General features: G+C 42.8%; 1 protein-coding gene and 1 long non-coding RNA gene across 5 annotated transcripts in view; one reads left to right on the plus strand and one right to left on the minus strand.

Annotated features, from left to right (window-relative positions):
• The window catches only part of VCL (vinculin), a 66,405-nt gene extending 64,352 nt beyond the window's left edge, over positions 1-2,053 (minus strand). For all 3 annotated transcript variants that reach the window (XM_074830605.1, XM_074830608.1, XM_074830604.1), the window contains exon 1: positions 1,623-2,053. In XM_074830605.1, coding sequence (XP_074686706.1) covers positions 1,623-1,790 — 168 coding nt within the window. In that variant the 5' untranslated portion in view covers positions 1,791-2,053. The remainder of the gene's footprint in view (positions 1-1,622) is intronic.
• Positions 2,054-2,795: 742 nt separating this feature from the next.
• Positions 2,796-13,787, plus strand: part of LOC141925869 (uncharacterized) — a 106,685-nt gene continuing 95,693 nt past the window's right edge. Inside the window, exons 1-4 of one of the 2 annotated variants that reach the window (XR_012623976.1) lie at positions 2,796-3,015; positions 3,090-3,371; positions 4,761-4,809; positions 12,424-12,605. This is a non-coding gene — a long non-coding RNA (uncharacterized LOC141925869). Of the gene's footprint in view, positions 3,016-3,089; positions 3,372-4,760; positions 4,810-12,423; positions 12,606-13,787 lie in introns of those variants that run through there. The other variant, XR_012623975.1, reaches the window with a different exon arrangement.

Raw genomic sequence — 13,787 nt, forward strand, 5'->3', positions numbered from 1 at the left:
CCCAGTGATACAGGCTAAGCTTAGAGAGGCAAAGCGTTATTCTGAAGTCTTCCTTTCAAGGAAAAGTATTTCATACACTCAGGCTTCACACCCTACAGCCAATATACCTATTACATCAGTTCACTGCTGCAGACCAGTTGTTCTTCATAAAAACAAGAGTTTCAGCTAAAGTCAGCAAGAAGCTTAAGCATTCCAGACAGCACATCCTGCAAAATTCATGGAGTCATGGGGACCAAGAGCTGTAGTTACACTGTAGTAAACTGCAAAACCTCAAAGTGGCAAGTTATTCTAGCAGTAGCAAGTACTACAGGCTGAAATCTGCCAAACACATCACATACATTAGTCATCATACACCTGCTTCTTATACCCACAAGCCTCATTATTTCAGTGCATTAATACATCAGTTAATAGTGACACAGTATTTTAACTATGCAACTACTTTATTTTAAGGCAAAGTTTGGTCACAAGGCCACGAATGACTTAAGAACTTTATAGGATTCAAAGTGAGCAAGTAACTCTGATGTTCAAAAATGAACTCAGAGTATCTGTAAATGAACCTAACACAACTGCAAGGTAAGTATTACCAGGCAAGTAAGTCGTAATGAAACAGAACTATGCAACATTGCAGTGCTTTCTGTATCGAACAAGACATTTCTGCCTTGCAACAGTTTGCTATTCTTCTGATGCAGTTGGTATGAAAGTACCAATACAACTAAAACATTTCAAATGTGTTAACCATTCACACTTCTCAGACTGAAATGTCCATATTGCAAATACAGAGAAGAGACATGCTATGTATAGCTACTTAAAAGAAGATGAGAGATTCAAGCCGATTTCCAGCCACCTTTAGCTTCCCACAAACAAACAGTAGCTCACACTCGAGGCTGTGTAACAAACAGAACAAATTACAACTCCAAACTGCCTAGAAACCACAGGTCTGTCCCTCCTCGACTCAGGCACTGGTAATGAACTGCCAGCCTTCACCAATATAAAAATCAGTATCAAATGCCTGGAAGGTTTTGGTTTTGTTTTTTTAGGATAGGAACACACCGAGTAAGTATTTTGCCTTTTATAGTGCATACACTTAAAACCGGAGTTTCCAAGACAGCAAAAACCATACAGCATATCAGAGACATCTGTGAGGCATTTCAGGGTGTGCTCCGCATTGAGTGGAGAGAACGGTGTAAACAGCAACAATCAGAGCACTTTACCATGATGCTGTCCCTCAGGAGGAGAAAAAGGCAGACTTCAGCCAGAAAGATGGTGACCAGCCCGCTGTATCGGACAACTCACTGCCCTGCAGCACGGCTGGACGAGCTCCTTTACCGGCCGGGGCGGGAACAGCCGAAGACGGCTTCAGACAGGAGCCGCTGAGGTCCAGAAAGGACCAGCTTAACCCCTTCCCGGCCCCAGCCACCGCTACCGGCAGCACCGCCGGGGAAGTCGCTCCGTTTCGGGGCGCCGGGCGGGCGGGACGGGACGGGACGTAGGGAGGTGCCCGGCGCACCTGTGCGCGACAGGCCGGGGCGGGCGGGCTCCGCGGGACCCCGGAGTTGCCCGCGGCGGCCAAAGTTGCTCCCGCGAGGAGGAGCGGAGGAGGCGGGCCGGCCGCCGCTACTCACCCGCACCAGGTTGCTGACAGCGGCCTGCACGGCCGACACGGGGGCGGTGAGGTCCGGAATGGCCTTGCCGTCCACCTCCCCCTCCTCGTGCATGATGACCAAGTGGGAGATCTGCTGGGCCACCGGCTCCAGGATGCTCTCGATGGTGCGCGTGTGGAAGACGGGCATGGCGGCGGCGGGGCGAGGGGGGCTGGGGCCCGAAGTCCGCACAAACTCCTGGCAAACTCTGTCCCTGCGGGCTGGCGCCCCGCAGAGAAAGCCGCGGCCTCCGCGCGAGTAGGAAAATGAAGAAGAGAAAGAAAACAAGCGACCCCTCAAACCTCCCCTCAGCAGACTACAGCAGCCCGGAGAGGTGGCTGCCGGTTGAAGCTCGCAGAGGCGGGACTCGAACTCGCTGCCCTCTCGCCTCCCCCTGGCAGCGCCCACCCCACACTGGCACCGCTCCTCAGCCAGGCGGTGGCTTTTCAACCACCACAACCTACCCCTCCCACGGCTCCCCGCCCCCTCGGCCGCCCTCGTCCAATGGCCAAGCCGGAACCGCCGCTCCCAGTGGCGCAATGCCACGTCCATCAACATTCCAGAGCCTCCCTCCCCTCCGCCCCCTCGCCTCTCCCGCACCACCCGCCTTCCCAGCCATGCTTGGTTGCGCGGGCGCTGGTTTCCCAGCGTTGGGATGACGTCAGACATTCTGGTGTCCATATAAGGAGACGACTAAAGCCGGGGTGCCGGGATAGCGGCCGGGGAGCGGGCGCGCGGGGGGGGGGGGCGGGGCGGGTGGCGGGATTCCTGCGCCCCGCCCCCCCCGCCGGCGGCTGAAGTTTGGTCCCTCGGGCCGCGGCTGGCGCGGTGCGTGTAGCTGGGGGCGGCCGAGAGGAGGGGGCGTCCCTGGCCCGTGCCCCCCGTCCCTGGCCGCCGTGTCGGGACGCTTCCCGCGGGGAGCTCCCCGCACGCCGCCGGCGCCACCTGTTTCCCCCCGGCGGCGGTTGCCGCCCTCCGCGCGCGCGCGCCCGCTCTCCCCACAGCTCTCCCTCCCCGCAGGGCGCCCGCAGCCGGCCCGGCCCGGCCCGCCCTGGGCGCGGTCCCGACGCTTCCGCCCCCCCTGAGGAGAAGTGGCGGGAGGCGGCGGGGGCCGCTTCCCGCCTGCGGGGGGAGGGGGGGCCCCGCCGACCGCCCCGCCGGCCGCCCCGCTGCAGCTGAGGGCACGTGGCGGGACAGCGGCCGCCGCCCCGGCAGCGCCCCGCCGGGAGAGCCCTGGGGTCAGGGCCGGGCGGCGGCGGCCCTGCGGGGCGGCCGGGAGCGCCAGGTCGGGCGGGAGTGAATCGCGGCTGGCGGTTTCTACCGTTCTGATCTCTGGTGGTACCAGCGGCACGGGCGCTCGTTCAAATACATTTAGGTGAGCGACGTGGTTTTGGGGGAACGAATGCAAACCGTAGCCAGAGAGTGACATAAGTTCCTGCTTTCCCGTAGCGCTGATGCTGGAGTCCGGCGGCGGCTCGGCCGGCAGGGCAGCTGCCTTCGCCCGCGGCCCGCTGCCCGCTCCGGCAGCGCTGTCCTGAGGCCTGCAAGTACCGCTGCCAGGCGCAGTAAAACTCGGGCTGTGAGCTCGTAACTGAGGGCTGCGTTGCCCGCTCGCCGGCGCTGCCTGTGCAGTGTCTCCTATGACATGGGGAGTACTCGTCGTAATAAAACCAAGCATATGAGTGAGGGGTTGCAGGCTTGCCGTCAGTACTTCTTCCTTTCCTTGATAACGTGAGTGCAGAATTGGATTTGGAAAATTATTGCTGGCTTTTAGGTGGTTTTTTCTCTTTGTCCGGGAGCTGCTATTTTAAGCAATAAATCAATATTCCTGTCAGACTAGCTTTCACTCCTAAATGTTTCCAAGCAAACAGTATGCTTTCTGTGCAGTTTTGAACACAGCTGGTCCAACCTGCAGACACAGGGACGTATAGAAAGAGCAATTCAATCAGTAAGGCTTCTGGTGTGCACAAGGATCTGTCTTTATAACTTCCAGTACCAGAGTTGTCACTGTTGGAGCTACAGGCATAGTTACAAGTTGTAGGCCTAAAGAGCTAAGAAAAACAGGTTTTATGCAGGATTAGAAATCTTAGCAACACCTTTAGCTCTGAATTTCATCTTTTGCTGTTCTCTTTTAGTATGCTGGGAATTGTGTTTAGGTGTGTGTATTTATTGAATCTGTAACAGTAGAAGTCAGACAACTAATTTCCATGTTGTGCAATCCAGTTTTGTTTGGAAAGAGGTATACCTGTAGGGTTGGTAACAGATAATCAGATTATGTTACTGGCATTCAAAACATACTTAAAACATCAGCCATGCACCATAGGAGTATTTTATGTTGTTAACTATTGGTTATATAGCATGTACTTATCATTTCTAGTATATGCATTCCCAGCAATGCTTCTTTAGGATACTATGGATCAGTAATAATGAGCACATGTACACATGAGCACACTACTTCCAGATATGCAGCATCTGGGAATTACAAAAAGCAATTAGTCCATGTTATGAACTAATAATCTGCTAAATTCCATTTTGTAGAAGTATGCAAACCTAATAAACCACATGTTTAGTCATTTGTGGGACTTGCACATAAGCTAAGTTCTCTGATTAAAAATAATTGCTTTAAGTCTGGGATCTTGTATACTGAGTTCTGGCTGAAACATGCATGTGCATGCATATGTTTTAAAGAAAAAAAAGTATTATCTGACCATTATAAAAGGCTGTCCAACTGGCTCTAATAGTTATAGTTGCTACAGCAGAATAAAATACAGAACAGATGGACATTTTTGGTACCCTTCTGAAACTTTACTTGTCTACAGGACCAAAATATGTGTGTTTGCATTTGTATTTGGGGGTGTGTTGGTATTAAGAGTTTGTTTCACTATTGGGGTTATATTGGTGTAATTTTTGCCCATGCAAAAATCAATTTTTATTGTCAGTACTACGTGACTGTACTGTAGGCCCATCACTGAAATTTTCTGCCTGCTGTGGCTATCTAATTTTTGAAGCCACATCCAGAAAAAGTCCACACAATTTACAGCAATACATGTAGCACTGCTTTTTTGTTTGTTTTTTCTTTTTAAGTAGCACTTTTACAGTGTTTTCTCTTTTCCTTTGCAGTATTCAGATCTGTCGCATTGATGTCATGTGAATAACAGCTTTGCAGCAGGTACTTTTTTTTAAAAATCAGTTTATTTTGCCCTTTGCACTATTCAGTCTGTAATTATACATTAATTATGCTGCTACTGCTTCTCCAGTTTATACAGTTTCATTAACTCTCCAGATTCTAACAGATTGTTAGAAAGTAAAAATGGATTTGATCACAATATTTTCCGTTTATTGAACCCAAGGTGGAAATGTATGAATTCTTTTGTCCTCTTCCAGTATGGTATTCCATATGCAACAATGGATTACCCACTGAGAAAAAAAGATGCTGAATTTACTTTCCACACACTCAAAATCTTAGTACTGTTAAGAAGCAGTATCTATTATTAGCATGACAGTGGTGATTAGCATCTCAAATAAGTTAAAGTGGTTAGAATGAAAGGATGAGCTTTTAAGACACTCTTTCAATGTCTTTTACTATTTCATAAGAACTCAGGTGAGTCCAGTTAAACCCATTTCTGCAGAGAACAGGGATGTCAGCAGACTCTTCTGCTTACAAAAATCTCCATTGACTTCAAGGCCGTAATGTGTCTCTGTCCCAGATAATCAGATAACAAATTCTCCTTTTCTCACACATAATGAAGTCTTTTAATGAAGCAAAGAAATCTTCTTTCTACTTCTACTGAAGTGAGATATATGAATACAGACGTGATAGGCTTTGGTAGAAAAAGAGAACACTGTGCACTTACAAACAACGTAGCTGCAGTGCAGCCTCTTCCACAGTATCTTTCGAAGAGTTCTGTATCCTGCGGTTAGGGTGCATGGCACTGCAACTGCAAGTGGCAGGAGCAGCAGAACAGAACTGTTTTCAAAAAGCTTCATGAACTTGCAGTTTTCTGTAATTATAAGGTGTTTTGCTAATATTAATACTTCACTGAAGTGCATCTGTCTAGTTAGCTATAAGCACTAACCTACATTTTACATTAGTTATTTCAGTTTTAGGCAGAGAAGGATTAGGTTTTCTAGGCAAATGCACTTGGCTGTGATTAAGCACTTTTCCCTGGAATAGTCTGTTGTTCCTTGACTGCACCAACTTCTAACTTTTCTGAGTAACACCTGAATAGCTGCCTGAGAAAGTTTACAGAAATGCTGTATCCATATATTCCATAAACTGAATTTCATTACTGTCTTGATCTTATGAAAATTTAAGCATATGTTGAAATTTAAGGAGTAGGGTCTCTTTTATGAGGATTGGAGACTACTGTTGATCAGTGGACATAGACTGTAAGGTCAATGCATTCTGCACTTCTTATCAAGCCATTAACTTTGGGTAATGTAAGGAGTAAGCAATGGATGATTGAAGTTTAAAAAAAAAAATTTTTTTTCCTCTGTGGTAATGTCTGCCTTAAACATATATTTTAAATTAAATGGGTTTTTTGTAGAACGGTATTACTTTATTGACAGCTCTAGCATGTAGGTGACCAGCACAGAAAGAATACATTTCACACCTAAGAAAATACAACTTGGGGGAAAGAAAGAGCAGATTACTAAGGAGGTATGACAGTCTAACTTCAACGTAATAGTCTGTCAGTGTGCCTTGACGTTATAGATATGACTTCTGCCATGAAACTAGGTTAGGTTCTCTTTAGTTCTGGGTCTTGGCTGTCTGTGTTCTAGGAACTGCAACGAGACCAACATTTAAGCATTTTTCTCCATTGACTCATCATCAGTCACTATCTGAGCTAGATGGGAGCAGCCTATTAGGATGGGAAAATTTAAATCACAATTGTCAGCTATCTCTTGAAAAATGAACTTTATTTCATCACACAAGGCTGCTTGGTTCCTAACTGCCCTTCTGTAGGTTGTTAAAACAGTGGGGCTTAGAATTGCAGAGAATGCTGCTACCAATTCACCATCTCCTTTAAGGAGTTTCTTGCTAGAAGCTCTATACAGCTGTGTAGCATCTACTGGGAAACAAAGAGTGCAAATGTAGTTTATTTTTATATCTTCTTAGTTACTGCGCTCTGATCCCAAAACATTTTATTAACTACACTGCATTCTTAAGTGGTTTATTGTGAACTATCACAACAATTGTAACAACACAATTCAAGGAATGTTTTTAAGAACATACAACATGTAGAAAAGAAGGGTGAGCATATTAAATACATATGTGCGTATATATATTAATGCTTATTCTAGAAATTGCTAATTAGGAATGAGGTTCAAAAAAACAGATTTTCCTACCTTTCTTCTGAAAAATTCCAGATGAGAATATATTATCACGTATGTGGAAAGCATGTGTGATAGTTAATGTGTAGTTAAAATTACACAGTCTATTCACACTAGATGCAAACAAGAAGTCTTTCTACCCTTGTGACAACATTACTGTGAACCTACGATAGACTTTGGTTTTTCAAAAAGCAAGAGGTAGTTTTCAGGAGCTTGACTCTGTGATTGGATAGATGAGTACCACTACAAGAAAAAAGAACTGAAAAAACTGTTCTTATATATCCCACCAAGTATCACATTTGTTATGGCAGTATTCTTTTAAAAACCATTTTTAGTCAATGAGAGGTGTATACTTGTGTTCTGAGTATAGGCATGCTGGCTCAAAGCTTGTCAATATAATTGACTATCTGGTAAACAATCTAAGTGCTTTATTCACAGTAGGTGACCATTTTAGCAGTCTAAACATTCATTTTACCACTAGTGATTTTGGTTAATATTTATGGTCATGTCTACACATGGACACAGGGAAATTGAAGCAAATAAACTGAGGATGTTAAATGTGTTGTAAGAATACTAAACCTCATTTGAATGCTGTAATTCAGCTTTAAATGGCCTTTGCTGCACCATGATTCTTTTCCAAGTACATGCTTTTTGGGAGCAGTAAGACTCTTGTCTTAAAGCAGTTTACAGAGCTGCTGTATCTTCCGGCTGAGATGTGGTAGCTGACTTCTTGTATGCCCTTTGTGCATTTCCTTAAAAAGTGAAAAGTTGGTTTAAACCACTCTTGTTGATCAGTTTAAGCTTCCCTGTTTTACTTTGCACGGAAATGGACAGGTACCTCAGTTGAGATGCCTACAGTAAGTTCTCAAATTTCTTTATCTGCCTTGCAAGAACACATCTTGATACTCAGTCAGTTCTTGATTAAGTATTTTTGGATATAATTATGTTCAGTTCAATTTCAAGGACCCCAGTATCCAAATCAGCCTATAAGATGACATATGCAATACTAGCATTTTTTTGGCTACATGTTTCTCAGTGCCTGTTGCAGCTCTGCAGGCTTTCCCCCCGCCCCCTGTAGTATTAGGTGCTTGTATGTATCAACTCCTTTCCTAGTAGTTCCTCATATTGGATTTGATTTACCAAAGTATTAAAGCATGTGTACATTGGTAAGTATAAGATTAGTCTGAAATTTTGAGTATTTTGCTGGTTTGGAGTCTCGTAAATTATTTATATCCCTACTGCAGAATGAACAGGCTCAGGGGTTTCTGCAATTTTGTGTACATTCCAATTCACCACAAAGCCAAAGTCTTTGAACTGGACAAGACTTCTGGAAAAGCCACTGTCTAAAATTAAATAATACTATATTTAGTAATAATGACCTCTTTGAATATATGCATGTATGTAATTGCTTTTTTACTGGGTAATCGTAAAGATCTTTAACTCTTTCATAGATTATGGCTTAAATAGTTAGCATACATACTAAAGATTTGTAGCTTTGTATTAGTAGATATAGGAGTTTACTGCCATCAGCAAGTACTAAATGGCCAGATTAGGCAATACTTAAAAAAGAAATTGCTAGATAGCACCAAATTTCTGTATATATGTATAAACTCCTTCCGTATACAGTGGAGATCTCAATCTACAGAATAAATCACATTGACATACTTCTGAGTTTCTTATCTGTGCCGCATTCATTAATTCATCTCGACTAAAACTATTCTAGTGTCCCAGACCTCAGAGGAGCTTCGAGTAATTACAATAAAGAAAGAAAATTAACCTAATACAAAAATACTTCCTTCTTCCTGCCCTGAGATCCTGAACCTACAGTTATCTTCACATAATTGGACCTTGTACTTGCAGAAAATTCTGTAGGACTCATTGTACGATTGCTCTGTGAATGTATACATTTTGTTCTTCATAAAAATGCAGTGGTGTCACAGAAAGGACAGTGTGTGTTCAACACTGTGCCACTCATAGGTTTAAAGATCATTAGGACCATAGTGAGAGTTTTATCCTGTTGCAAAGGGAAGAATCCAGAATTACATTGATCCATGCAACACTTCTGCGCTAGAAAAAAATGTCCTCGTGAGATGTTATGTCCATAAGATTTGTTTTAGAATATTTTTAAAGTGTACTGAAAACATGATAATCTTTTCCTTAGTCTCCTCTATAGTTAGATTCATAGCTATTAAGAATTAAATTGTGAATCTCTTACACACAGAGAAGATCCCTGTGCTTTGCCTTACTTTCCTGTAGAGTTCAAGTGTTAGTGGACTGGATTTTTGCCCAGTTACACAGGTGAGATTACCCATGTGAATATTCAGAGATAGGAATGAGAGGTTCTTAAATCCTGTCCTAAAGGAGCTTGGCTATTAGTTCTCTTAAAATATTTTAAAATAATTCCTATTTAAGGTATTATGTTCCATATGATATTATGTATTCAGTCCACTGACAAAAAGTAACACTTGATTAATAAAAATTTTAACATTTTTTAAAACTAGCAGATGTTTGGGTTCTGCTGTCTTGGAGCTGCTGCAAGGTGAGAAGCAAAAATTAAGGGCTCCTAAATTTGCTGCAGATGCCCTAAAATTTCAGGGGTGAAATGAAAGTGACGTTTAGGTTTTGGGCTCTGTGTATAGAAAAATGCCCCCCGATGCCAAGCAACAGTATTTTCCATGCGAGCGTGTCATTCTTTACTGTTGCATACTGTGTCAGCATTGCCAATTAAATGTGGTACACAGTGGTAAAGTGCATGCAAACTGCTGCCAAATGAGGGTCAATAGCCTCAGCAATCCCACACTGCGCAAAGCATGCTGCGCTTGTGAAACATTTTCTCCTGAGACAAACTTTCTGCATTCATTACAGTTTTCCTTGCAAAGCAGTTAGCCAAGCCTATCCTCACATTTTTCACTCATACAGTATTTGATTTACATCAGCTGAAGGAAATGGTAATGTGCAACACTGACTCTGGAATTTAAACAGAAACCCACAAGGGATCTCCGTACTGCAGGCCAACTTCCAAATATGGGAGAAGAGAGGCAGCCGTAGTAGCTTGGGAAGCATCCTCAGCACAGCAAGGGACAAAATAGTTGGGGGTACATGAACTCTTAGAATTTGTTCAGAAAGGTAACTGCTGTAATGCTTTAGTCAGAATAAAGGAATGAAACACAAATACTATGCTAGCAGCAAGAAGCATTGTAGAATGTTAACAACAGAAGTGTAGCTATTTTTTTCAATTCTTTTTTTCAGTATGTAATAGTGCACTTACCTCAAATCCAAACGTGTATCCATATTCTGCCAATGCCAATCTGTTTTCAGGTTTATCAGGAAGACTCATAAGAATGCTTGCGAGATTAGTGGGGCTTACTACCAGGTCTGGTTGAAATTCTGCCAGAACAGTCTTTCTCAACAGAATTAAATTCACCAATATTTAGACTCCGCATTCTGGAAATCCTTATTCAAAGGCTTAACGAGAGCTTTTGATATACATTTAAGACAGGGAGGACCTTTTGAAAAAGGCCCAAGAAAGTAGAGGATCAACAGATTCTAACTACTAGGTGATAGATTCGCTTGTATTTATCTGTTGCAGATTTTTGAGGCTTCTGACTTCCGTAAGTAGCGGTAGCTGCATGTCATCCAGGCACACAGAGAAGCAGTGACCTACAGGCCAAAGGAGTGTAGAGCCAGACGAGCCAGGGCAAGTCTGACAAAGTAGAAGGCTGCAAAGTAGTTCACATTTCTAGTGAGCCACTGTTTACAGGATACTTTGTAAGTGGTACTTTTATTGGCTGCATTATAGACAATGTGTAGGACTTTTTGTTAGCATGAGGATAAATATGGCTTTTTAGAAACAGTCAAGGAAAATGAAGCCGGATTCATATAAATTGAAATGCCATTAGAAAAGCCCTCTTATGGAGGTGGGCTTTTTATGAAAGAAAATAATTTGTAGGCTCTTTTCCCTTACTCATTGTGAAAGAGTTGGGAATTTTCTAGAAGAACATCTCAGGCAAGAACACCTGTGAAAGAGATAGGGTGCTTGTTGTCCTGGGAGACTCTGTTAAGGTCAAGATGGAGGTAAAAGATTCTATTTTTCTTTTCAAACTGCCTAAATGAAGTATCCTGTGTTCTGTTAGCAAAAGAGATTTGATTGCACTGTGTTTCAAACTTCTGAAACTGACTCTGCTGTCTGAACAATAATTTAATTTGAGTTCCTTTAGGGTGGTATAATGTGGTGATATATATGAGAGTATATTATTTATGTCATAGGCAAAAGCATCAACATTTCTCTCTGCAGATTCTAAACAACTTCTTGTGTGCCTTCATGCCTTCCTTTCCTCTACCACTGCTGCCAAAATAAAGATACCATGTCCAAGTTGTAATGAGAAGGAGTCCTAAATTTCAAGTCACAAGTCTCTCAAATTAGGATTGTAGTGTTAAAGTTGAGTCATAGTGATTCAGCTAATGTGCCATCAGTGAAAGACTTACTAGGAGTGCTACTAAATTACACCATTAGCTTTCAGAGCTGTCTGAAATAGGAAATGTTGCAACTTTGATGAAGTTGTTTCTGTCTAACTGCAGAAATTTTGTACTTTATTCTGTGAGAAGACATTGCTTTGGCTGTTGTTTGAAAGCTGCATTTTACTGCTCAAAAGGCTTAAACCCTAATGCCTAATTTGGTTCTGCTTTTCACCTTCCATCCCTGTACATGATCAAGGAGTCCAAAAATAAGTTTGCAAAGAGGTAAAAGGCTCTCCCTTGCAATACACACTTAAACTGCTCAGACTTTAGTTGGAGATTAAAATAAATAACTATGTGCTATCCATAGCTGTAAATGACAAAATAAGGGGTTCTGAATGTTAAGTGCTTATGACTTCAGTAGAGATACATTTTCACTATATCACCATAAAAAGATGTTATTGATTCCAAAATTTATGTGGAACAAAGTTCAAAAGTAAAAAATGTTCAAAAGCTTTTTGAACAAATTCACAGTAGATAATCCCATCAGTGTCTATGAAACACAGAGACACTATTTCTGGCTCAAGAAGATCCTCAGCTTTAGAGTTTTCAACTGGACATGTGTACTTTGGGAATTGTTATTTTATTCTTGCCTTGCTTTTGTACTCTTTCATAGACATCTACTCTTGACCACTGTCAGAGCTGTGGTAGTGTGCTAGATGACACACGTGGCCTGACTCTGTGTGTCTTTGTGTTGTTTCTGTACAGTGATTCTTCTCTAACACCTCAAATCGAGAAAGAAGGACCAAAATTGGTGTCAGGTTAATGAGAAACTTCAGGGTGATGATGTGTGGTACGAAAACTAACTTGTTATCTGCTGTTGCTGTTACTTCCTCTTTTCTGTGTGACTGAGCTTTTCTTCTGCTAGAATTGACTCGTCTCTGTTACAACTAAGCTACATGTTGTACAGACACAGCACTGTTCCTATTTCCAGATTAGCAATAATGTGAGGGAAAACAGAACACATGCTGCATCATCGTGCCCTGACCCTATGGACAACCGCAGACACAGTGATCTGAGAGGCACAGCTGCTGGTCAGGTCATAGAGTGGGCTTGCATCTAGTCACGTGACAGAGACTGCCTTGCTGGACAAACCTCTAACTGCCACGTGTGCTTTTCACACTCAAAACATGAGCTGTAAGTGAAAAATTGTGCATACATTAAAGATACCTATTAGTGTACTCCCATGCACCTTATTTACATGCTTTATGACACTCTCTGTGAGATATAATCCTTGCATCTCCTTCATGTGAGCTGGGAGTAAACTTGTGGCATCTCTTCCAAAAAAGAAGCCTGGAAACAACCTCCCATGGCTTCATGCAAACCTATTTCCTTTTCAATTTCTAACCGTCTCTAACTAACATAGCCTAAAAATTCCATGTGTCTTTAATTAAGTTTGCATTTCTCTTGGAGACTGGGAGAGAGGGCAGAGAGAACATAATGCAATAGAAACTCAGGGAAAATTAGATCTGAAAATGAAGTAAAGAAAACAGACTCTGCACAAAGGACTGAGACAGGGAGAAAAATTATTTTGGGAAAATCATATAAGCATTCTACAGACAGGACTGCTTTAAGTATCAGAGCTTTCATGAAGGGAGGAGAAGATTTTATCTTGTCTGTGAAAAGACAGTGAGCATAGGCTTCCTTTTAGCAATGGAAACATGCCTTCTATATTTTAATTTCAAAGTAATACTAAGGGAGAGCAATAATATGAGTTTAAACTGAAGCAAAACATTTTAAGAAATCCCCCCACATCTGAGTATCTGAGTACAACTATCTGAGTAGATACAGTTCATGCATCCACAGCACAAACCTCTTGGGAGGTCAGCTTCCTTCAGCTCCCATAGGAAATCAGTATTTCTGTAGCTTTCAGGAAGAGTTAAAAATAATATCACTAAGTGTATTTCCAAATGTGACTATCAGTAGGGAAGGCCCTACACTGCACTTGCTGTTGTCAGTAAAGCTCTGTACAGGCAATGTGTTTCTGAGAGCTGGTTGCGGTACTTGTGTACAAGGTGTATCACCTCGACACAGTTGCTTTCCAAATCTTGCAGGAGGGAGGATCCTGAGGATAACACAGTAACCTTCACTACTGGATGCTGCAGTCTGGTTCTCCTTTTAGCTGTCTAGTTGCAAAATACGGGATCAACATCAGTTTAAGATCTGAAGTACAAAGAGAATCATGGTTCACAGATTTGCATGGCTCAAAACCTAAAAGCAAATAGCTTTCAAGTGGTTATAGAAAGGGCCTCCAGAGCTCCTGGCTCTAACAGTCTGGGGACCCCTTTGATTGTTTGT

Source organism: Strix aluco, chromosome 7 (genome assembly GCF_031877795.1).
Source record: "Strix aluco isolate bStrAlu1 chromosome 7, bStrAlu1.hap1, whole genome shotgun sequence".
Classification (NCBI taxonomy): domain Eukaryota; kingdom Metazoa; phylum Chordata; class Aves; order Strigiformes; family Strigidae; genus Strix; species Strix aluco.